Source organism: Sminthopsis crassicaudata, chromosome 3, assembly GCF_048593235.1.
Source record: "Sminthopsis crassicaudata isolate SCR6 chromosome 3, ASM4859323v1, whole genome shotgun sequence".
NCBI classification, from domain to species: Eukaryota; Metazoa; Chordata; class Mammalia; order Dasyuromorphia; family Dasyuridae; genus Sminthopsis; species Sminthopsis crassicaudata.
Genome location: NC_133619.1, coordinates 630,810,744 through 630,837,041, shown reverse-complemented (window position 1 = coordinate 630,837,041; position 26,298 = coordinate 630,810,744). Strand labels below are relative to the sequence as shown.

The 26,298-nt window shown below is 42.3% G+C and overlaps 1 protein-coding gene across 1 annotated transcript in view; it reads left to right on the top strand.

Moving 5' to 3' along the window:
- PRDM16 (PR/SET domain 16) overlaps positions 1 to 25,721 on the top strand; it is a 621,205-nt gene extending 595,484 nt beyond the window's left edge. Inside the window, 6 exon segments of the mRNA XM_074306482.1 lie at positions 6,332 to 6,501; positions 7,880 to 8,054; positions 13,987 to 14,197; positions 14,199 to 14,218; positions 16,699 to 16,873; positions 19,269 to 25,721. Of these exon segments, the coding sequence (XP_074162583.1) occupies positions 6,332 to 6,501; positions 7,880 to 8,054; positions 13,987 to 14,197; positions 14,199 to 14,218; positions 16,699 to 16,873; positions 19,269 to 19,403 (886 nt within the window). The 3' untranslated portion in view covers positions 19,404 to 25,721.
- The last annotated feature ends 577 nt before the right edge of the window (positions 25,722 to 26,298 follow it).

Sequence of the window (26,298 nt, the reverse complement as noted above, 5' to 3'; positions counted from 1 at the left end):
ACAATTTGAACCTACATCTCCACGTCTATCACTAGGACTCTAGATTTAGAATTAGGAAAGACCTCCATTTTTTAATCCCCTTCATTCTTCAGGTGAGGAAAATGAAGGCCAGAGAGCTTAAGGAATTATCCAAAAATTTATCCATTGGAGGTGGGATTTGAATCCAGATCCTTCGACACCTTAAACACTGCTCTTTCTTTCATGCTTCCTCTCAAAGAGAGTTGAGAAGCAGGGTCGGGGTAGAGGGAGACAACTGTTTAACTCTACTAATGCTGTTCCCTGGAAGGTCAAAATCAGTTTGGTTCACTCTGAAATTCGACCGAGCATCTCTGATGTTCAGGGCTCTCCTCTCCTCATTCATTAAGAAGAGACTTCTATTTTGCAAACCCCCATAACCTCATCCATAGACATCAAACCTGACCCAGGAAGGAGGGAGGAAATGGGCACTCTGAGTGGTTAGCATCAGGAATACGCCAACTGCATGACTTGGGAATTATACCCAGAGTTCCAAGCTCTGCCAGGCTGTTGGCTGGATCTGCCGCAGTTCCACATGGGAGGACGCACTGCTCCTCGGCATCTGTTTAGGGTTTGTTTTTCTTTCATTTCCTTTCAGGAGCTTTGGCCCTGTAATCTGCATTAAGCTGAAACCTCCGAGCAGAGTGGGCATTTAGCACACAGCTGAAGTCTGTGTGGGACCGCTTTTAAATGGTCCTCCTGCGGGTGGATTTTTTATTTTTGTAATCAAGCTCAGCTGATGGCTCAGGGATGCTTTCGAGTCTAACCTGCTCCCTCTTGCTCTCTTTCTTTCCCCTTTCTTTGGTTTTCCTTACTCTTACCTCATAGAACTGCAGCTAGAAGGGATCTCAGAGCCTATCTAGGCTATCTATGGGGAAACTGAGACCAGCAGAAGATAAGATCTTGAGCTGAAAGGAACCTTAGAGGCCATTTCTCCTAGTACCTCTCCCATTTTACAGAGAAGAAAACTGAGACCTTGGAGAAATTAAATGGCATGCCTAAGATGCTAGGTAGAAAAAGTAGAACTAAGCACTATATCCCCGTCATTCCCATTTCTCATCTGTGAAATGGGGAAAGTAAACAATAGCCTCTACTCCAGAAGATTATTATGAGACCAAACGAGTATACCTAAGCACTTTGCTATAGAAATGACAATTATTAGAAATATCAGTACGGGCAACTAGGGGGAACAGTGAATAGAGCACTGGGTTCAGAATTAGGAAACGAGTTCAGATCCAGCCTTAAACACTTACGAGCTGTGTGACTTTAGGGAAATCACTGAGCCTGTTTGCTTCAGTTGCCTCATCTGTAAAGTGGGTGTAATAACAGAATTTACCGTCTAGAGTTGTGATGAGGATCAAATGAGAAGATACTTGTAAAGCATTTAGTACAGTGGCTGTTAGTACTAACTAGTGGTGTTAGTTAGTACAGTGGTATTATTTAATCCCACTCTCCCTTTCCTGCCTCCTTTTGTTTTCCCTTTAGATTGTAAACTTCTTTAGGTCAGGGACTGTCTTTTTATTTACTGTATCCCCAGGGCTTAGCATACAGTAGGTGCTTAGCAAATGTTTATTGGAATAAAGTTTGAGTAGGAGTAGTAAGAGTAGCAATGGCAAGAGTGCAATGGATTGAACCTGGGATGTCATTAGAACCCCCAAAGAGGAGACTCTCTCTTACAATGGAGGCCAGTCCCCTCCCTGCAGCTCTAGAGAGTCGCCTAGAGCAAAGCCATCAATCAGGATGCAGAAGCACTCCTGAGGGCCCCCAGCCAGGTTAAAGTGTAATTAAGAAGTAGTTAGCCAAATAAATACAATAAACAGATCCTGTTGATATGTGGTTATCTAAGGCACACAGGGATCTCTATGTACAAGTTAGTGGCCCCTATTTCTATCTGAGTTTGACCTCAATGGCCTAGTAAACTGAGAAGGTGAGTTATTTCCACAGGGCTGAGAAGCCATTATGTGTCAAAGGTGGGTTGTTGGCATTGTTGTTAAGCCATTAGTAGTCATGTCCGACTCATCATGGCCCCATTTGGGGGTTTCTTGCCAGAAAACCTGGAGTAGCTTGCCATTTTCTTCTCCAGCTTATTTTACAGATGAGGAAACTGAGGCAAACTGTGTGGATCGTCTTGTCTGGGAACCCCCCTTAAAGAGTGAGTGTCTGAGGCTGGATTTGAACTCAGGGAGATGTCTGAAAGCCCCATACACTATCCACTTTGATACCTAGCTGCCCACCCCACCCCCCTTGAAGATGGGACTTGTACCAATTTTTCCTGGCTTTGAGACTAGTTCTCCATCTCTTCAATTCCATTATCTTCATCATCATCATTGTTTCCCCCTCGTACTCTTTCTTCCTCTCCTTCCTCCTTCTTCCCTTCCTTTTTTCTTTCCCTTTCTCCCCACCTCTTTCCCTCCTTCCTTCACTCTTTCTTTCTCCTTTCTTTTTTCCTTTTAAAAATCCCTCCCTCACCATCTGCAGTCATTCTCATCTCATTCCCTCAGACCAACATGGAGCCAGCAGGGTCAGTTGTCCTCATTCTAAGTGCTAGGGAGGGCCAGGGGCCCCAGGACCTTTAGCCCAGATCAGCCTCATCACTTTGACCTTCCTTCAGACGTGCAGTGGGTGGCTTCCTTCTTTATCTGCCTTCCCCATCCCATTTGCTGCCCTTTGAAAGTGGCTCCCCATTTCCTGGAGCTGTTCTTTAAAGATGTCTCTGATTATTCCAAGGTCCTTCTGAAAGTCCTTCCGTTATAGCTCATTGCTATTCACTGTTTGCTCTGGCTTATTAGCTTTTGGAGCTTAGTGCTGTATTATTTTTGACTGCTCCACAATAAATTCCACTAGCCATTTGTCAGTCAATTCACAAAGCAAATCCCAGCTGCCAGAAAAGTCAGACTTCCCGGCAGCCCCTCTGTTCACTGCTCCCCTAAATTTTAAGTCAGCGTCTATGCCTGGGTCATTTATTTAGATTAAAACCAGGAGAGATGTAGTATCTGGGCCCTTGCAGGCCAAATTTAATGCAGGCTCCCTCTTCTTGCCCTCTCCTGACCTCAGAGACTTGAGATAGAGTGCCTTTCACAAGCCCCTCTGTTTCCCATTTTTATTTAACAAGTCTGTGATCCACTTCTCATGTCTGACCCTGGATCCTCATAGTTCATAGTTTAAGCAGGAGACAGAATTTTTCAACCAAGAAAGGAAGGAGGGAAGGCAAGAAGGAAGGAAGGCAAGAAGGAAGGAAGGAAGAAAAGAGAGAGAAGAAAGAAAAGAGAAAAGGAAGAAATGGAGAAAGGGAAGTGGAAAAGGAAGAAAGGAAGGAGGAAGAGAGGAATAGAAGGAATGAAAGAAAAAAGGAAAAAGGAAGGAAGGGAAGAAGGAAGGAAGGAAGGAAGGAAGGAAGGAAGGAAGGAAGGAAGGAAGGAAGGAAGGAAGGAAGGAAGGAAGGAAGGAAGGAAGGAAAAAGACAAACCTAACTGTGGAATTTGTGAAACTAGAATGACATGAAGTCTCCATCAGAAATCTCAGCAGGAATTTGAGGAGAAAACAAAACCTCATTTCTCTGCAGTGGAATAAATGTATTGCTTCTAGAAGCAGAGGAATGGACAAAATGACCTCAGGGTCAAAATGACTCCCAGTATAAATCATACCTTCCCCTTTCAGTCAGTCTTCTGTGAATCGCCAAACCTTCTAGACTTTACTGAGCAACATTCAGAGGGGGGAACATGGAAACTATAAGCATCTCAGAAGGGTGTTTCATAAAGCTCGCCCTGTTTTTTCCCCAAATAATGGGCTTATGTTGCTGAGATCAAATCCTAGGCACAGCTGTAGCACATCTGGAAGGTGCGTGCATGTGGCACCTAATAGCCTCAGACTTCAGCCACCCCTCCCTCCCTGCCAAAGGGAATTCTTGCTGTCTTAGGGAAAACACCCAACAGAATTGCGATGGGCTGAGCAGAGTCCCCCCAGATTGGGGGATGCTTTCCAGGGCCCTTCCACCACCACACTTCCTCAAGGGATCCGCAGCGTCCCTGAACCAGAGTTGGGTCTGTCTGCTCGACACAGCCACAGAAGAACCCAGCAAGAAGGTCTGGATTCTCTTGGTGGCTGGGAGCAGGAGACTCCGGTTCCAGTTTGACTTCTGAGGCACGCTGCCTGTGTCAGCCTAAGCTAGTCACTAATCCTCTTATTGCTAAGCCACATCAAGTCACCAAGCATTTATTCGTGCCTACCATAAGTTAGTCACTAAGCTAAGGCAGGTAACTGTATCAGTTGCTGATATGCATCAGTGGAGGGATTGTCCCAGGGGAGGAACCTTCCTGGCATCCAAGAGCCCTTAATGTCCCTTGCCCCATCAGTACCCAAAAGTGCCTTTTTCTATCTCCACAACATTCTCTGCTATATCCCTTCTCTTCTCTCTCCTCCCACAGCCACTATCCTAGTTCTGACCTCTCACCTGGACTATAGCCTCCCAATTGTCCTCCCTGCCTCCAGACTCTCCACTGTCCATATATTTTCCACATGCTGCCAAAGTTACTTTACTAAGGCAGAGATCTGACCGTGTCATTTCTATACTCAAAGGCTCTCTCTGAGCTTTCAGATCAAATATAAACTGCTGTTTGGCTTGTAAAGACCTTCACAGCCTGGCCTCTACCTTACTTTGCAACCTTATTATGTGTTATACACCTTCCTGCACTCTATGGTCCAGTCAACCCACCTCATCCACACAGTATTCTCTCCATCTATCTAGCCTCTCTCTCTCTCTCTCTCTCTCTCTCTCTCTCTCTCTCTCTCTCTCTCTCTCTCTCTCTCTCTGTCTCTCTCTGTCTCTCTGTCTCTCTCTGTCTCTGTCTCTCTCTCTCTCTCTCTCTCTCTCTCTCTCTCTCTGTCTCTCTCTCTCTCTCTCTCTCTGTCTCTGTCTCTGTCTCTCTCTCTCTCTCTCTCTCTCTCTCTCTCTCTCTCTCTCTCTCTCTCTCTCTCTCTCTCTCTCTCTCTCTCTCTCTCTCTCTCTCTCCTCTATCTGTGTACTAGGTGGGCCTCCCTTACCTCCTCCCTTACCTCCCTGGGCTCCAGTTTCCCCATCTATAAAACGAAGAGCTACATGGCCTCTTAGGCCTTTCTAGATTGAGTTACAAAGCCACAGGAACCCTCCTCAGGTAGCGAGATCCCAACCCATACATTAGTGGAATCCGGGTGGCCATTGGGCCTGGATTTTCTGGATTTCTCAGCTCTAGAACTGGTCCCGAAGCAGTAGACATCAGAGAATACAAGTTTGAATCTTGACTGCTACTTTCCGCCTGCATGATGGTGACATCACACCTCAGGCCTCAGTTTCCCCTTCTGTAAAATGAAGACATTGGACCCAATGATCTCTAAGGTTCCTCCCAGCTCTCTCCCCTCCTATGAGTTTCTGAGCCCTATCCGAGATTCAGGAAGGGAGCTTCAGCCAATACCTTTTGCATGGCTCTCGGCTCCCCTCTTCAGGCCTCCTGCGGCACTACAACGATTTCCAGTCTCTTCAGAAGAACCCTAGCTCTGAGTCCCAGCCAGACTGGGGGAACCATGGGTCTTCAGTCTATGCACACGCTGACAGAAGCAGGTCTGGAGATCCAAGAGGAGAGAGGCCAGAAGAGTTGAGCGTTTGATTGGGATCACTCAGCAAGAGGCAGTGGAAAATACCATAGCAATCATTATTATAGTAATTCATTCCTCATTCAATCCTCACAACTCTGGGAGATAGGTACAGTTATTCTGTCCATTTTACAGATGAGTACACTGAGGCAAACAGAGGTTAAGACTAGAGTCCCACATGTATACATATATTGTATTTAATTTATACTTTAACATATTGAACATGTATTGGTCAACCTGCCATCTGGGCGGGGGGAAGGAGAGGGAAAATTAGAACAAAAGGTTTGGCAATTGTTAGTGCTGGAAAATTACCCATGCATATATCTGGTAAATAAAAACGAATAATAATAATAATAATAATAATAATAATAATAATAATAATAATAAATAATAAAGACTTGAGTCCCATAACTAGGAAGTATCTGAGCTGGATTTCGACCGAGGTATCCCTGACTCCATGTCCAAGGCTCTACCCACTGAGCCACCTGGATGTTTTCCATTTGTCTGGTGCGTTACACAATGCTTTCCCATTCATTCGATGAATGTAATAACTGATTCTTCTGCAGTCCCTTCCCTCTGAGTCCTTGGAGCTTGAGCTGCAGGGTCTGTCCCACCTTCATGGAGTCTGCCATTTAATGAGGGTGTTTATTCTCTCCCCCTCCACTCATGGGTCTTGGGCTGTGTCTTACAGGTGTAAATACTGCGACCGGTCATTCAGCATTTCCTCCAATCTCCAGCGGCACGTGAGAAATATCCACAACAAGGAGAAGCCTTTTAAATGTCACCTGTGTAATCGGTGTTTTGGACAACAGACCAACTTGGACAGACACCTGAAGAAGCATGAACATGAGAATGTTCCAGGTAGACTTTCATTGTCGAGTCATGTCTCACTCTCTGTGGCCCCATTTGGAGTTTTCTTGGCCAAGACGCAGGAGTTGTTTGCCATTTCCTTCTCCAACTGATTCTTACAGATGAGGAAACTGAGGTAATCAGGGTTCATGATGAACCAATGATTTCATTGAAATAGGGAAATTCTTCCATGAAGAAATTCCCTTCATCCCTCCTCTGCAAATAACAATATTAGGGCCCTGTTGCCCCCTTCTAAAACTGTAGATCACAACCCCAAAAGAGGTCTTGTAACTGAATTGGGGGGTTGTGAAATTATAATTTATTAGTAGTAAATGTTTGACTTGTATACCTATTTACATAAAAATTTCTCAGGCTAAAGGGTGTCGCCAGTGGAAAAAGTTTTAAGAAATCCTATTCTAGAGCAGTGTTTCTCAAACTTTTGTTCTCAGTCTCTTTATACTAAAGAGATTTTGTTTATATGGGTTATGTTTATAGGTGTTTACCATATTAGAAATAAAAACTAATTTTGAATTTGTAGACCCTCTGAAAGGGTTTCAAAGACCCTCCAGCATTCTCTAGATGTTGAGAACCACTGGTTTAGATCACTGAGGAATCAAATGATATGTTCAGGGTCACACACCCAGAACGGCTCACAGTCAGAACTTGAATCCAAATCTCCAAAATCATCTCTCTCTCCCTAAATCACAATGCATCTTAGACAGTGAAAAAAACACTAGTTCTGGGATCAGAGGGCCTGAGTTCTAGTCCTCCCATTCATTTATCTGTGAGACAATGAAAAAGTCACTTTTCCTCTCAAACCGTAAGGCTCACACTGAGCCTCAGTTTCTTCATCTGTGAAATGAAGGGTTGTCTTGAGTGGCCTCTAAGTTCCCTTTTACCTCTAAATCTATGATCCTATAATATCCAAGATTAACGGCTAACACAGATATTTAACACTATAGAACTAAAGACTATTGGTTTAAAAATACTAAATGGACTAACAAGTCCATCCAGAGTAATTTTAGGAAATGGAGAGGTCACAAAAAACATCCTGTCTTCAAGATGTCAGACATGGCCCTCAAGTTCGGCCAGAAATCGAGGGAAGTAGAGGCAAAGAGAAAAATGGCAAAGAGGGTGTGAGTAGATTGATCACATAAGAATACTATTGTTCAGAGCAGGAAAGTATTTTCATTACATTAAAACATATAATCTGAGGTTTTTCCAACTATTCAGAAAGAAACACCCTAAGTTTGCAGTCAGCCCTGCTTCCACCGTTGGCCCCAGATTTGCTGGGCTGGGTCTTGGCTGATTCTGCACCTCCAGGACAGCCAGAGTAATGAAGGCTATTGTTCCTCACTGCTCTCCTTCTCCACCCATGATTCCTTCTCAGTGAGCCAGCACGCGGGAGTCATTACGAATCACCTTGGGACCAGCACTTCCTCCCCCAACTCAGAATCAGACAACCATGCACTTTTAGATGAAAAAGAGGACTCGTATTTCTCTGAAATCAGAAACTTTATTGCAAATAGCGAGCTGAACCAAGCATCAACTCTAATGGATAAAAGGTAAGAAATGTAATAACAGTTATTATCATATGAATGACCCGAAGGGCCCATTTCACATTGCACAAAACAATGCCAAGGGTCTATGTGTGTACGTACATGGATGCTTTACCCAGGACTGGCAAAGGTCCAAAAAAAAACCAAAAAACAACAAAAAAAAAAACCTATTTATTTGAACTGAGTTTCTGTTTATTCTTCTGTGATGGAGAATATTAGTTTGTTTTGTTTTTTAGCTTAAGTGTTATCTCTTTTATTAGCTCCTTAACAGTGGAGGCTATATTTGTTTTTGAATTTGTATCACCAGCACTTGGTGCTTCTACTTGTAAGTTTGCTTAATAACTATGTTTCATTCATTCATCTTTCATTGATCATATTAATATTAATATAAAATAAAATATAAAAAATACATTTAAAAGAAGTATTGACCCTGTTGGCATCCCTACTATGAAATTCAAACTTAGGCCCCAATTAATGAATGTTTTCATTTGCTTGCAGACATAATGACTTTAAGGAACCAGATTAAGTTAAAACAAGCAAATGATTAACATTAGCAAAAGTACTATATAGACGGGGCATCAATTCAAGAATTTGCTAATTGTTCTTCTGGGCAGCAGAACACTTTGCTCCGTCGCTGGCTGTGCTGATTCTGCGACAGGATTGTTAGCCATATGTTATGGTACTAGATGTGATTTCCTGCCATGTTGAATGGCCGTGGTACTGAAGGTCAGTTGCTGACCATCTATCCAAGGTCCATCGCATGTTTCTCTACTACACGACAGCCTTGTTTCTGGCTATTTGGACCCCAACAGATCTATTGATTATCATTTTATAAATCTTTGCTTAGATTTGAGATTTGATTCCTAGTGTGTCTGTTTTAGATCTGCTTTTGGTTTTATTTTTCTAAAACAAGTCGAGCACATCAGAAATTTATTCTTTGCATCTCCCCCCCTCCCCAAAGCAGTATTGTTATTTGATTTTTCATAGTACATTGAATGCATTAAGAATGCATTTAATTAATTAATTTAGCAATTTAATTAATTAATAATAGCCTGTATCTCTTTTATTAGCTCCTTAATGGTGGAGGCTATATTTGTTTTTGTATTTGTATCTCTAGCACTAGGTGCTTCTACTTATACGTTTGCTTAATAACTATTTTTCATTCATTCATCTTTCATTGGTCATACCAGAAATGTATTCTTTGCATCTCCCCGCCCAAAGCAGTATTGTTGTTTGATTTTTCACAATACATTAAATGCATCAAGGATGCATTTAATTAATTTATTAATTTAGCAATTTAATTAATTAATAATGACCTGTATCTCTTTTATTAGCTCCTTACCAAGGGAGGTTATATATGTATAGCAGCCTGCCTGTGATTTAGTAGCTAAGTCTTAGGACCCAGTTTCCTCACTTATTATTTTTTTTAAAGCATGATAAGCCCTAATTTCCAGTTCAAAATTCATTTTAATTTCGTTTTCATTTATTCAAATTATTCAAATTCATTTTAAAAGGATATAATCATATTATACATATGTAGGCTACATAATTGTATATTCTATATAATTATATTAATAAATCTATAATATGGGTGTTATTATAATATCTAGAATTTTAAGATTTTATAACTGATAAGTAATGAGAGTACTAGATACTTGAGGGTTTACTCATCTTTATGGCTCTCCAATAGCAGAGCACATAGTAGGTGTTTTAACTATTGATTGAATTGATTGAAATAATACACAGTAGCAGGGACAGAAACATGGATAATGTCACTCTAAACCACCCGATCCAGACTGCTACCATAATCATTCTGGGAATCACAAGTTCTGTGTTTATCCAGCTGATATCAACGTTGGCTGCTTGGATTGTTAACATTATCCAGCTTTTATCCAGGAAACATGCTTTCTCCAAGTGATCAGAATCTTAGCTGTTTAAAAAATAAAAGACCAAAGTGTCGGCTAATTAATGCAGGAGGAAAAATAATTGACAAACCCATCAATTATCCTCTTGTTTGTTTAGTTAAGAGCTTGTGTCTCCATTATGTCCATGGGTGGTCATTAATAAAGATGAAACTGTTGAGATTTCAAAAGTGGGCTTGAATTTTATAGTCTTGCATTTCATCAGAAAGTCATTATCAGGCAGCGATTTCCTGTGGAAACACCTGTGATCGGGAGCACAACCTAATTTAAACTAACATTTAGCTTCAAGAATTGGAGTGTGCAGAGAAGGCTCATTCATTAACGGGCAGATTTTTTCCCCCCTCTCTGCTGCAGACATTAGCCAGTGTTTGGTCTTGTGACATAAATCTGGGTGCACAAACAAACATAAGCTAGTATATGTGTACACACACACACACACACACACACACACACACACACACACACTTATACTCACACTCACACACACATACTCACAGCTAGTATATGTGTACACACATTCACACTCACACTCACAGCTAGTATAAGTGTACACACACACTCACACACACACTCACACAAACTCACACACTCACACACACACTATCAAGTTTAACTGCAAAGAGCTGCTGCCACCATCACTCCCCCCTTCATGAAGCTCTCCATACTATTTCAATTATTTAACAGATGAATTGTCAGATAAGGGAGATTGAGGGGAAAACTCCGAACAAAAGATGCTTTCTTTTTCTCCCTGAGTTATTCCATCAGTGCGGGGTGCCCTCCTCAGTGTGACGACTGAAACCCTCTCCCCCGACACGCTGTCAGCCCAGAGCACTCATCCAGGGCCAAATTTCTCCTCTTATCCTCTGCCTGATGTTCTTAAGGAGCATTCTCTGTCTTCTTCTGAGTCTCCAGCTGCATCTGTCGAATGGAACAACTTAAAATAGGGGGTCTAACCCTCAGGGTCCATGAACTTGTGCTATTAATACTCAGTATTTGAATGTATTCGGTTTCCTTTGTAATCCTATATAGTTTATTTTATGCATTTAAATACATTATTCTCAAAAGGAATTCAGAAATTTCACCAGATTGTTTTTTTTTTTTTAAATTAAGAATTCCTGTTTTAATAATCCCTTTTTCTTTTCCAGGTATTTCTTCTCACTGTCTCTCTCTGTCTCTTTCCCTGTCTCTGTGTCTCTGTGTCTCTGTATCTTTCTTGTCTCGCTTTCTCTCTGTCTCTCTGTCTCTCTGGGTGTGTATGTGTCTCTCTCACTCTGTCTCTGTCTCTCTTTTTGAGTGTGTGTCTGTCTCTCTGTCTCTGTGTATCTCTGTCTCTCTATGTGTCTCTCATTCTGTCTCTGCCTGTCTGTGTGTATCTCTCTATGTCTTTCTCTCTGTTCCTGTCTTTCTGCCTCTCTCTCTCTCTCTTCTCGTTCTGTCTGTCTGTCTGTCTCTCTCACTCTCTCTGTCTCTATCTCTCAGTGTATCTCTTTGTATCTCTCTGTCTCTGTCTCATCTTTCCATCTCTCTATCTCTCTATGTATGTCTCTCTCAGTGTCTCTCTGTCTCTCTCAGTTTCTGTCTGTCTCCTCACTCTCTTTTTGTCTTTCTTTATGTGTATATATATTTATATACATACACATATGTGTGTATTTATATGTAAATATAAATATATATATACATATATATATATATAAATACACACATACATGTAGTGACTGAGACCCCCAGCTCCAGCTGAGTGTCAGATATAGTCATGCACAAGCAGGAACTGAGTCTTCAGTGTAGTTTTCAGGTTAAAGCTGTGAGCTACAGCAAAACAAACTTTCTGATGGTATTTCCTGGAGGAAATGAGGGCTCTTTCAACTTTGACTGATGTAAGTTTAGAGAAAAAAAACAAAAATCCCTCTAGCCCAAATGCAAGGACTCTTGCCCAGACTGGCTACAGAGAAGCAGAGGGCGAGTTTGGCCATCCTCTAGAGGAAAATCAATCACAATTCTCTAAAACAAACACACTCCTGATGTGTTTAGACTGGGTGACAAAAGGCAGCCCCGAGGAGGAAGGCCTCTCCATTTTGTTTTGTTGGAGGTTTATTAAGGCTCCTTTTGCAAAGGAAACTTGTTCCACCGAAGAATCAGGACACCCCATACTGCTCCATGTCCTTGGCATCCTACTATTAAAAATAGTCCTTTCCCTTTGACACTTTGAGGTTACTGGGTCCTTTATTTGATAGTCCTTTGAGGGAGACAGACTTATTTTGAGACTTCAGGCTAATGGACAGGTGAGTCCTAGTCAGGTAAGAAATTTGGAAGCATATCCAAGAGTAAACCCAAGGCCAGATGCTTTATCCCCTGCCCCAGGTGTATTTTGCTCCAGGGGACACTCTGGCCGTGTCTCCACACTGTGAGAAGCATTGATACAAATAGAATTGAAGTGGACAGCTTCCAAAGTCCCTTTCAAGGCTAAAGTTCTAAGTAATAAGGTCCTTTTTACCTCTGACATTTTATTTTCTGTGCCTCCTTTCTAGCTCTGATAATTTATGTTCTAAAGTTATTTCATGATCTAAAATCCTCTCCAAGCTCTGACATCCTATGTCTTAAGGGCCCTCCCAACTCTGATGTCCCATGTTCTAAAGGCCCTCCCAACTCTGACATTCCATGTTCTAAGGACCATCCCAGCTCTGACATTCCATGTTCTAAGGACCATTCCAGCTCTTACATTCCAAGTTCTAAGGACCATCCCAACTCTGACATTCCACGTTCTAAGGACCATCCCAGCTCTGACATTCCATGTTCTAAGGACCATTCCAGCTCTTACATTCCAAGTTCTAAGGACCATCCCAACTCTGACATTCCACGTTCTAAGGACCATCCCAGCTCTGACATTCCATGTTCTAAGGACCGTCCCAGCTCTGACATTCCATGTTCTAAGGACCATTCCAGCTCTTACATTCCATGTTCTAAAGACCCTCCTAGCTCTAATATCCCCTGTTCTACATTCTCTCCCAATTCTGATATTCCTTGTTGTAAGTTCCTTCTCACTTCTGACAGTCTATGTTTAAGGCTTCTCCCAACTCTGACCTTCTATGTTCTAAGGTTTTTTGTAGAACCTTCTCTGTTGTAAGCACCTCCACCCCAGCTCTAACACTCTCTAAGTTTCCTTCCAGCTCTGATATTCGAGGTTCTATGTTCCAAGCCCTTTCCAGCACTTATATTCTATCACTCTAGCTCTTAAAGTTCCACAAGTGTGACCTGAATGGAAAAGCAAAGCTTCTGTCAGGAGCCAGCCCCCTAGAATCATCACCTACGTGCTACCAACCCATTAGATATTTAGAAAAATAACAGGCTTCTGGATAGTGACCTGAATTTCTGACCTTCTTCTCTAGAAACAGTTTGGATCATACAAATGTACCCTGACCATAGAAACTAAGCTGAATACCTCAGGAACAAAACCATTGGATTAGAGATCTTAGGATGTAAGAGACCTCAGAAACATCCAGTCAAAGTCTTTTCTAAACAGAAAAAGCTTGAGGCTAGTGTATGGGATGCGGTTGGAGGAAGAGTGGGATGGCATGGAAAAATAAATAATTACACATACGCATTCTCCAGAGAACTTTGCCTCTGGGGAACCCACATATTTTTAGTTTCTATCTTAATACAGCATAATGTCATTTCTCCTCATCACTTCTCAAAAAAAAAATCCTAATAAAAGTTGCATCTTCTGTATACATCTGACTAAAACAGTTTAAGATTCTGATTGTTGGAGCAGCACTCACATCATTTCCCAATCTCTGTGTCTGTCACAATAATCCATTAGCCACAAGAAATAGTACCCTATCGATCAACTTAGACAGCATCTCAGAAGGTTCACCTGAGGGATACATTGTGTTTATTGGGAGTGAGGTGGAGAGAAGATCTTGCAGGGGCTGGTCCATCTGGGTTTATCACAGGACCAGGATAGACGGTCACGGCTAGTGCCCCTTCCCTGAAAATGTCCCGTTTTGTCCATGTGCTTTCAGGCCAGAAATTCAGGACATCGATAGCAATTCTCAGTGCCATGGGTTAACCAATGAAAAGTCAGAGGACGTAGATGAAGAGGAGGAAGAGTTGGAGGAGGAAGACGACGACAGCCTGACAGGGAAGTCCCAGGATGAGACCGTCTCCCCCACCACGGAGCCCCAAGGAGCCTATGAGGATGAGGAGGACGAAGAGCCCACATCACTCAGCATGAGCTTTTGATCACACAAGAAGGTGGTGCTACCATTCTTCTGGAGCTCCCTATAGTGGGCTGGGATCGGACTCCATCCAGGGTGGCTGGGAGGGCGGAGGGAGAAGAGGCAGAATGAAGGCAAGCCACAGGGGCTGAGTTCACTTTATTTTTTTTGGACTGTGAATCTGCCTCACCCCCAACTTGATTTGAGCCTTCATTTCCAGCTACCCCCCTTCCCCCAAAAGCTACCTTCAAGGGCAGAGTTAAGGGCTACTGCCACAGAAGGAAATCCAAAGGCTGGTGGCCAGCAAGCGCATAGGATCATGGGATTGGAAATGATAGGAACCTTAGATGATATTGAGTTCAGATCCCTCATTTTATGGGGGAGAAGCTTGAAAGCCAGAGAAGGGAAATGATTGACTCAAGTTCCCATAAATAAAAGGTGCAGAGTTAAGACCATAATAATAAAAATCATTATTTTATATAATAACGTTATATGATAGTTCTATATTATAATATTTGTATCACATAATTACATTGTATAATAATTATTATATTTAATTATATAATATCACCACATAGTATATAACATAAGGTAACATCATAAAATGTAACATAACATTGCCCAACCTTAATATAGTGCTTTAGGATTTGCAAAACACTTTACACAGACTGGTTCATTTAGGTGCTCTTATGATCCCCATTTTAAAGAGGAGAAAACTGAGATTGTGGCCTGCTTAAGGTCATACATACAGCAGTGTCTTAAGGAGAATTAAAATCCATCTTCCTGACTCCAAATGCAGTTCTTTATTCACTATGTTACGAACTTTAGGCCGGTCTCAGCTGAAACATAAAACTTCTCTCCATGTTGGATATTTTCAGTAGTTTCCAATCAAAGCACCCGAGCTCCTGGATCCCTACCTTGGCCTCTGGACAATGTCCAAGGATCCAGGTCCTAGAGCACTGACCGTGGAGTCAGGAAGGAACCCTTGGATAGACATCCTGCCCCAGACACTCATTACCTGTGTGACCTTGGACGAGCCATTTTCCTTTTGATGGGACTCTGTTTCCTCATCTATAAAATAAAAGGGTTAGATTTGTTGACCTCTAACGTCCTTTCCAGCACCAAATCGATGTCTGTGATCCAGAGCCCTAATTCCCAGTTGATTTATCGGTCATCCCCTGTAGATGCTAATGAACAACATTCATAAACAGCCATCTGGAGACTAAGTTCAAAGCCTCGTGCCTTGAAATGAAGCCCCCCATGGATGGGGTGGGTCAGAAAAATGGAACTGGCCATAGCTAATATATCCGTTGGCCAGGGTGGCAGAAAATCGGGGACTTTGTAGAAGAGATCCATATTGAGATGACGAGCTTGGGGAACTGTCCAGTCTGGAAACGAATGGAGGTTCTCATCCTCTTCCCAAGCCCCTATGGCTTGTGGCTTTGAATCACCTTTGCGAAGATGGGCAGGTGACTTTCTCTCTCTGGAAGGGATCTGAGTTTCTTCATTTAGTGACCTCTGAGACTCCTTCCAGCTCTCAGGGTGGGGTAAAGGACCCCCCAAGTCCTCTTAATCTATGTCAAATCTGTACGGGGGGAAATTTCCTATCAGTTGAAACAGCCCAGATGTAGAATGAGCTTCCTCGGAATGGCCTTTGAGCAAAAGACGGGGGATCTCTTGTCAAAATTTGTGTCTGATCCAGACACGGGACGAGGTGACCTTGGAGATCCCTTCTGCTGCTGAAATTCTGGGATTCTAATTAATCAAAATGCCCCCTTGATACTTCCAGCGATTTAGAACTCAGGCTCAAAGTTTTCCGGGATGGGAAGGGAAAGGGGTCCCATGAGTTGGGGCTCCTTACATCACCTTCTAAGAGGGATTGCGACAACCCCCATAGTTAAGGGACCCTAGTGGAAGAGCATGGGTCCTGCAGCTTTTCAAACAGGCCCAGGACGGGGCTTGTTTCTGTCATCTTTCGACACCATGCACGGCCACCTTCTCCCTGAGGGCCAGTCCTGGGGTTTCCATCAGGAAACTCTGGGAATAGATTCCATTTCCCGGTGACTCACACCAGAACCCCCAACCCCTGGGAATATGAGTCCCAGGCCTCCATTAAGAACTACATTAGGTTCCTGAAGTAATTAAGGACTGGTTATCCATCAACCAGCCCAGCCAGACACCAGCCAGCTAAACCCAAGCTCTCGGGCAACCTGAGGGCACAGACCGGGAGCTGGCAGAGAGCCCCCGTGACCACCCGTCGTCCTTTCCTTTGGATTTCTGTTCATGTGCCCCCCTTGCATCCGTGTCTGTGTGTGTATGTGTGTGTGTGTGTGCGTGTGTGTGTGTGTGTATAGCTTCCTGTCTGTGTCTTTCTCTCTGTGCATGTGGCTTGTGGAAGCTCTGTGGGCTATGCATGCAGGCCCCAAGTCAGCCATTCGGGCATCAGTGAAAGCCCTCCGAGGCCAGACCAGCTAACAAACAGGTCACCCCCTTCCCTCCCCCTGGTCCTTGGTACAGGTGTATGGAGGAGGAAGAAGCCGGCCTGTTAGATTTGGAGCAGATGCCGAATTTTGGGAAGGGGCTGGATCTCCGCAAAGCGGCTGAGGAAGCATTTGAAGTTAAAGATGTGTTTAATTCCACCTTAGACTTTGAGGCAATAAAACAAACTTTGTACAGGCAGGCTAAAAACCAGGTAGGTACCTCTCTCTCTGAGCATCATGCCTGCCTCCTTCCCTTCCCTCCCACCGGGTCGCCAACAGCCTCTGGGGTCCCTGGCTAGCCAGCTCTTTGCTTCCCTCAGACTGGCGGGGCTGCCCTGAGACCCATTCCCACCTGGTTGCCAGTTTACAATTTGGAAATTTTCCAGGGTTTGGTCACTTTTCCAAACTCAGGCTTCAAACTAGATGGTTCCTTGCCCCATTGTTTATCGTGACCTTGTGCTATAGGATAGGGACCTGAGCCTTGATTTTATCAGAATACAGACCTTTCAAATGGGGAAATTCCCTCTGTCAATTCAAGTTGGCCTTTTTCTCTGGGACTTACAGTCTTGCTATTACCATGGATGATAGGAGGTGAAGGGGCTTGCCTAGAAGCCCTAGGGCTTCTAAGGCTAGCCAGCCCCCTGGCCAGTTTGCCTTGCTGCCTCTTCTTAAATCTGCTCTGATAACATTTAATCCAAAAACCGACCTGCACCTGTGTCATAGTCGAGTGATAGATCTGTGATCTCCTCGAGTCCTGAGTTATCTCCATCCATGCAATTGGCCATCCACCTAGGCCTGCCAAACTGTGAGACTTTCATTAGGAGGAGATCAAAGTAAAGACTGTTCAAAATGTGTCCTAACACCCTGTGACCCCATTCTGCACCATCACTATAGTGATTTTTTTTTTGGGGGGGGGGTTGCTTCTTTGTTAATTTTTTTTCCCTGTCACCATGGCCAAAATACTTTCATCCCTAGTTGGGCAGTGAGCTCTTTATGAATCGTTAGGCCAGTCTTCTGCAAACAGACTTGGTCTTCTGAATAAAATTTGGATATTTTGGAAATTTTTCTTTTCTCCTTTCTCTCCCTCTCTTTCTCCTTCTTTTGTTCTTAAAAAACAACAACCAACAAGTGCTTTGGTTGTAGGAACACTACTTTCTGACCAATTGTGACCAAGCCAAGGCAATCTCAGATTGGCGTTAAGACCAGAGATTGTGTCATTTCCAGAAAAGGGACAATTGTAAGCAGCCCTTTAATCTTAAACTTCCCAATATCCTCTCATTCAGTCCTACTTTAAAAACTGATCTGTAGGTCCCAGAGATAAGGAGAAAGAAAATTAAAAAACAAAACAAAAAACAAACAGAATTGGCTCAGAGCAATCTTTAATGTTGTGTTCTTTTAAGAGAAAAATTTGAGAATCATAATAGAATACCAGGCTTAGAGTTAGGAATATTTGGGTTCAAATCCCCTCTAATAGTAAATAGTAAATCTGTATTATTCTGGACAAGACTTCATCCATTCACCAAGTCAGTAGTAAGCTATATATATAGGTAGGTCATAAGATAAGGGAGGTCATCAGCCAAGCCAACAAATTTGCATGTCCTTGAGCTGTTGACCTAGGGGACATTGTTTTCCAAGTCTATTGTCTATGTTTGGAATTTCAGTCCATATCTAAATTCTTTGGGTCAATTCCTTCCCCATGTTCTAAGCAAGACTTAACCAAGGACAGTGCTAACTAAATGTCAGGCTTAAGTTACCTCGTCTTAAGTTATCTAGGCAGGTTGAAGGGAGAACACCCATGGGGGCTCGGCACAAGCCATTTGCATGTCTCTGTCTTTTGTCTTTTTACTAACCTTCGAAGGGCATCCCCTGTAGGAATGGGCAGGAAATGTTTTGTTTTGTTTTGTTTTTCCCATAAATCCAATTATGTCCAACAAGAAGGCGTTTATAGAAATCGCACTGAGTTCTCTGATGGAAACATTTCATATTGACTCAGTCAATCAATCAACCGGTCAATCAGTAAACATTTATTAAGCGGCTACTATGTGCCAGGCACCGTACTAAGCATGTGTTAAGCTCAGACCATGGAAATTTTAAAAAGTAGGAGGAAGTACGCTTCTCTGCACCATAGATTTGAATTGTTTGATGATTTAAGGCAGTAGTCCTCAGACTTTTTAATAGGGGGCCAGTTCCTTGTCCCTCAGACTGTGGGAGGGCCGGACTGTAGTAAAAACAAAAGCTCACCCTCTGTCTCCGCCCCTCAGCCCATTTGCCATAACCCAGCGGTGCATAAATGTCCTCAGCGGGCTGCATCAGACCCGCAGGTCAGAGTTTGAGAACCCCTGATTTAAAGCAAGAAAATAGTAGGAGGCTAAAGCCATGACACAGTGAGTGCCTTGGAGAAGTGCAGAATAAAGTCCTCTGTGAGCACGGAGGAGGAAGGTCCTGACTTACATAGCTATTCCTCCTTGTAAAGGGGAGGCTGTCTGGGTGGGTGCTCCAGGGTGGTCACCAAGGGAACGGCTGGACCTCTTGTCTGATTTCTCATATCATATAAATCTATTCACTCATTTCCCTTGTCTGTATCGTGGTCTTTTTCCTTCCCCACAGGCTTATGCAATGATGCTTTCTCTCTCTGAGAATGCTCCTCTTCACACTTCCTCCCAGAATTCTCTGGACGCTTGGTTGAACATGACGGGAGCAGCATCAGAGACGGGGGCCTTCAACTCCATTAACCACCTCTGAGAGGTCACGGAGGCACTGGAGACAGAGTCCAGAGTGAGACGACTACCATGCTATTAATGCCCCTTGCAGAAATTCTGGACAACCGCAAGACAGAGCAGAGATCCTCAGGGAAGTCTCTACGATTTGGGCTGGGGAAACATAACTCTTCACCTGTGATCTGCAACGCCTGAATTTTTTTTTTTTTTAATTTTTGGTTTCGTTTTGTTTCCTTTTATCTACCCACCGTAGCTTGTCTCTTGATTTCTCAAACTGAACGCCAGAACCCAGAGCATCCCTGAAGCAGTCCCAGGATTTCACCATCTCTAAGAATAGTTTTTGGAAACACGGCTAATCTGTGGCACAATAATAGCAGGTTAACAGCAGTCAAAGCCTAGTTCATTAGAGTTGGGAAACAGCATTCGCTATCCCCTGTCTCCACCCCAGCTAATGTAGAAGTTTTCATCTGAAATTAAAGCCATTTGGCCATTTCAGGGGATCTGAATGGCACTTCTTAAGGGAAAAAGATAAATCAAGTTTGGGCTCTAAAGAGATAGATCACTTTTAAGTTGTTTTCAGGTTGTTGGGTTTTTTTTTTTTTCATATATAATGAAAAGACAAATAACATTTTTAGTAATCTACAGATTCTCTTTGAGCTCATGAATTTTTAAAGTATTTTTAAGAAATCTGAAATTACTTGCAAATTGTTTTTTTGGTTTTTTTTTTAAGTAGTTTTACATTGATTTGAACTATCCGCTCCCTCCTGGACGTTAACCAGCCTCAAGCACAGCATAGAGATTGCATGTGCTTTTTAAATCCTTTAGGACAACCATGGACTTTTTTTTTTTCTCTCTCTCCCCTCCCCTCCCCCCCTTTTTTCCCTCTCTCTGATCCTGTTTGTCCACATGGAAAAGTGAACGTGAAAGCTCATGGAGACCATAGGTAAAAACCGAACTAGAATAAAAATGAAGGGCCTTCCTGAGCCATCCTTAGACATGGTGTCATTGCAGATAGGACTGCCCCATGGTTGGGACTAAGAAATGTGCCTGCCACTAAGTGACTTGTAGCTAAAACTAGGGAACCCCTAATTTCGCCCAGTGGGAGGAGTCTCCTGGCAATGCATCCTTGGCGCCTAAAGTTCAGCAGTTTGGGCTGATGTGAGCCACCTAGGACATGGAGGAGCAACTGAAGTGAGTGAAAAGGGGGCCGTCGGTCCCTTACATGCTGAATTTCCCCTGAGATCCGAGGGGTCTTGCTTCTGTTGTCCTTGTGTCCTCACCTCCCCATCCAAGATTTGGGGCCCGTTGGCCATTCTCGGGTCGCCCTAGAACAGTGCCCTGTTCCCTCCCACCTCGCTCCTCAACCCCCCCCCCCCCCCCCCCGATGACGTGGACTGGAAGAACAGCTAGCCACTTCGATTTGCTCTCTTCGTGGCTCCCCAAGGGGGTCAGACTTCTAAGCTGCCAAGTCCATTTGTGTGCCTCGGACTCCGGATTCACAAGACATTATTTAACTCCCGTTTCCAATGTTTGCACAAGATCTTGGCAAGATGCAGCTCAAGAACGGAACTGTGTCCACCATCATTAGCCAGGCTCTAAGAGTTTAAGCTAGAACATTCCTTTCCTGGAAACATCCACCCGTCCTCCAGCACCACAGTACTTGCCCATTTGAATGGGTTTTAAATTATTCCCATAGGGGCCAATTTAAAATAATAATTTTTTTTCTGATGGAATTTACCTTAATCTGTATATAACTTGTAATTTTTTTCTAATTCTTTTTCTTTTTCATTTCTTCATTAACAGTATTTTTTTTTTGGCATTAGATATCCTCATTGTGAAAAAAAAATAATGTTAATATAAGTATCTAGTGAAGGACCAAAATCGTGTATTAAGATTACGTGTTGTATGATTGATAACCAGGGAGTAGGACAATTTTTTTTTTAAATTAATGTGCCAAATACCCCCTAATTGATCCCGCTGTCATTGCTGCCAATTTTCCAGACAATCATATGTTGTGTTAAATTTGATTTTCGATTACGGTTGCATTTAGGATAAGTGTTCTATTTATTTCTTTTATTGTTTGGAAGGAAAGGAAAGAAAAAAAAATTAATATCCCAACAAGGAGAGAGAGGTGGGGGGGTGAGGGGAAAAAACCTCGTCTAAGTTGCCCTTTAAAAGAAAAAATTTTAATGTAAATAGAGACAACTGTGAACCAAGGTGTTTTTATCCAGGGCAGCCTTCGAGGTAAAAGTGCCATATCGCCAAGAACTTTACAGTGTTTATTTATAAAAAGGAATGGGGAGAAGAAAAAAAATTCCATCAGGTTAATTCCTGTTGTTGTTTTCAAATACAGCTGATGCATTCATAAAGACAACTGATGATAGCTGTAAATAATTAAAGTTCAAACTTAGCAATAGAAATATCTGTCAGTCAGGGTGATAGCTGCAGGAGGAGGGAATCCTGGGATTTGGGTTGATGGTCAATTTCCTTTGATAGATCAGAACCTAACTAATTTTGTTTTCTTTCTTTCTTTCTTTTTTCTTTCTTTCTTTTCTTTTCTTTTCTTTTCTTTTCTTTTTCTTTCTTTCTTCCTTCCCTCCTTCCTTCTTTCCTTTCTTTCACAATAATAAGCCTTGGCTTTCTTTCTTTCTTTCTTTCTTTCTTTCTTTCTTTCTTTCTTTCTTTCTTTCTTTCTTTCTTTCTTTCTTTCTTTCTTTCTTTCTTTCTTTCTTTCTTTCTTTCTTTTCCTTTCTTTTCTTTTCTTTTCTTTTTCTTTCTTTCTTCCTTCCCTCCTTCCTTCTTTCCTTTCTTTCACAATAATAAGCCTTGGCTTTTCTCCATTTTAATATAAGTTTACCTGTCAACAGCTTAAGCCACTCCTCCAAGTATTGTTTTCATGGGTAGGTCTTTTTTGCACAATTTAGCAGGTTGGGGATGATCCGTCTTTTGGGAAAGCAGGAGGGGAAGGTTAATTAGGAAAAAGAAGTAAATGGGGCAGCCTGGCCTTGTCAGCCTTGAGCAAAGCTTGCAGATTAAAACACTCACTTCTACATGTCTGTGTCGACCGATTTCCCTGCTTTCCAGACCCATTAGATGTTGTAGAGTAATTTCTCGGCTCAAGACAGGACTTTGTTTGAAAATTGACTTCATCACAAACCTCTTTTTCTACAAATTCTAATTGCAATTTTTTCCTTTAAAAGGTTAAGGTAGAGGGTGGAGGCTGAAGGAGGAAACTTATTTCCCTGATCTTTACAGAGGATTTGGATCCATCTTTCCCAAATTAGGCGAGATAAGACTATCAGCAGAAATATTAAACATGCACACGCACGTACATATGTTGGCAGCATCCACAAAGAGATGAGGGTTAGCATTTTTTATTACAACTTGATTCTTCCTGCTTTCTGTTAAATACTCTGCTGTTCTCTTGATCCTAGATTCTCAGTCAAACGAGACCCCAAAGATCATCTAGTACATCCTATAGCCAAACCAGGATTCTCCTCTCTGGCATTCCCCACAAGTAATTATCCATTCTCTGTTTAAGAGAACTCCATTATCCAACCCTTTCTTCTCCCTCCAGCCCCCCAAAAAGGCAGCCTCGTTCCATTTTTAGACAGATCAAATTGTTAGAATTTTTTTTTCTCTTTTATGCAAAGTTGAAAAATGTCGGTCCTGGTTCTGTCCTTCAGGGCTAAGCAGAATGAGCGAAATCTTTCTTCTACGAAACAATTCACTGTATCTGTACAATATCTCCTCTTCACCACCCCCTCAAGAGTCCCACTTACACACTCAAACTCCCCGAACTAATTGTTTTGTTTCACTGCAAGACGATTAGAGTTTATGAGATTTCTGCTTAGTAGTGAGGTCCTCATGCTTCCATGTGGAAGATTTCATCATTTGTAGCGTAGACCCTTAAAAAAGAAGCACTTAGTTCTTACGATTTACCTTTTCCTGGAATGGTTGTTTTCCTTAAAAAATGTTGGATTTCCTCAATCTGAAATGAAGGCTTATCTTTACTCCAAGCTTCAGGGAAGCCTAGATTTCCAACTCCGTTCAGATGGTTCTAGGTCAAATACACAAAACACCAGAAAGAACCCCTCTGTTCAGAAACCTAGTAACACTGTGAAGGTGCTGGGAATCCCGGACCACCACACTGGGAGCAGCAGAGAGTTCAGAACCCTGCTGGTCTCTTTCAATCACTTTTAAATTTAATTTTGTTTCTATCACTGGTGGCCATGGTAGCCATAGTCACAAAGCACAGAAATAGTGTGACTGGTACAGTTGCTAAGTTACCAAGTGCACTAGTGGGATGAAGGAGTTTAATGGTGAAAGGAGCAAACATTGGTGCCCTGGGTGTGTGTCCAGACACACCGTCATGCCAAATCAGTGGCGATGACCGGTCTACTTCCCTCAACTACCACATGGCTGCTAACTTTTCTCATGCATCAGATGTAGGCCCTGCCAGAATGATCTTGCAATACGCAAACAATTGGGTCAAACTCAATAAAAGCCATCAGCCATACCAGTGAGTTGAGTGAACTGACCGGTCGCTTTTCTTGACTGTCCACATCATTTCTCTGGGAAGACGTACCTTAATATTTAGTCTTGTCCTGGAGACCAAGATTCCGGTGGTAATGAGGAAGGATAGTTGATTGTATAAAAGATGGCGGACCAGAAAGGGAAGAAATGGGCATGAAAAAGAAAGTCATTTCAAGGGAAGAGACAAAAAAAAAGAAAAAAACCCTACTTTCTTTGATGTGCCAGCTGAAGCCCCAGAAGTCTGCCCACTTTATCTCAATTTTCCTTGCATAAGCTCAAGTTGCTGTACTTTTTTTTTTTAGATTCAGAGTTTTAGTATCTCTTTCCACCCCACTCCTATCCAAGTGATTCCAAAGTGCTTAGCCCTATACACTTGCTGAATTTGAGGGGGGGAATGAGAGGGGAAACTAGGGTAGCCAAAGTTAGGGAGGATACCCTGGACTTAGCTGCCTGTTAAAGACATTTGAAATTAAAGAATTGAACAAAGATCTAATCTCAATTAGGAGCATGAAGGCAAAACTGTTCCTCCCAAAAGCCATTAAATTCTTTCTCTCTCGTGCTGAGTGATACTGTGATGAAAGCATCCTTGCATTATTCTGAGGACTTTTTAATATTTTTTTTTCTGCATGGCAGAACTGGACCAGTAGAAAGAATGCTGGATCCAGGTCCTGGTTTCAAATACCAGTTCTGCCACTTAAGAGCTCTGTGACCTTGGGCCTCAGTTTCCTCAAAATGAGGATGATTGGATGAGATGACCTCCCATACCCCTCCTTTTTATTCTTATCTCTCACACACCCTCCTTTATTTTTTCAATATTGTTATTGTTATTGTTATTATTATTATTATTATTATTGTTTTGCCTATCATGGATTCTTATGATTACCACTTTTGGAAAAAAGATGAAGGCAGCTCAAGTTTCCAAATGTGTAATTCACTATTGAATAGTCACTCGAAAGGTTTCTTTTTGGCGATAATTTACACGATCGCCATTCTCCTCCGAGCAAGAGATGCTTTGCCCAGACTTCTTCTCCAGCCTGCAGAAAAAAAAAAGAAAAAAAGAAAAAAATAACTTAAAAACATAGTTATATATCATGCTTGTTAAGAATCCTGAATTTAGGCATTTTCTGTTGTTCCTTTCCCCATTGTTACGAGACCGATTTGATTTAAGGTTTTTTTGTTGTTGTTTTGTTTTCTTTTAGGGCTGTATAGTGTTGGGAAAAAAAATAATCAAATTGTAAATGTCTGGTTCTCATATAATGTTTCAAAACCATTGAGAAAGCGGATGGTGCTCGTCCTGTTTCACTTCGGATTGTATATTGCTTCGGTTATGTTTATAAGTAAACTGTGCATGACTCGTGTTTAGCGGTCATTATTGTGTCTGTTTGTGAAATTTTTATTAAAAACAGAAAAAAAAAATTCCGTAGATGCACTTATGTATATGTGATTAGGTTCAACGTCCAGGACTAGAAATCTGGAACTGCTCACATGACAGGGGGGAGGGCAGTTCTTAATTAATTAATATGAAAATCGCTTGTGGGAGAATAAATGAGATTTTAAAAAAAGATATGAAGTGTAGAAAATAATTAAAATGAGCGATTTTTTTTTTTGCAAAATTTCATTTTGATGCTTGTGATAAAGACAAATGTACTTGTGTAGAGAAATTCCTTTAAAATAATGACTAGGAAAAGCTGATTTTGAGGGTAATGCTGTAGATTAGGAATGTATACCAAATGTAATCTTTCCAATGCTATGATGAATTTATACATGAGATTGATATGCAATAAACCTGTGTGCTTTTCTAAGACCAGCGCTGATGACCGTTATTGTGTTGGATACCCAACACTTGCCCTGGAAGGGAGGGAGGAGCGGGTCAGGGACCCTCCTAGGGGAGCAGAGGGGAAGAATGCTTTCAGTCAGAGCTGTAACGAGCTGTTTTAGTGCTGGTGCACTAGATCTCAAAGCAAAACTACAGGGTGGGGAGAGAGGAATTCTGGGACAGAGAGGAGTCGGGGGAAAGAGTTCTTCCTTAGGATGCCCTTCTGATAGTTTCTGATTTTAGCTTAAAGAATCTTGCTAGTCAGGCTTGAGGATCAACTATGGCAAGTGCTGTCAGCATCCTATAAATTTCAGTGCCCTAGGATACAACCCTTGTCACGCTACCCTAGGAGTGGTTTGGGCATTAACATTAGGTGAAAAAGAAACTGGATGTTCTTCATTTGACCCATCTTTTCCTTCATATCCCCTTGGGTATGAAATGGAATACTCTCATCCCTTTCCCACTCATCTCCTAAAGACCCTCCTTACTTCACGACCCACCTCAGGGGTTAACTCTGCCATGATTTTGCCATCCTGACCCTTCTCATAGGTTTCTCTTGCTTTCTTCT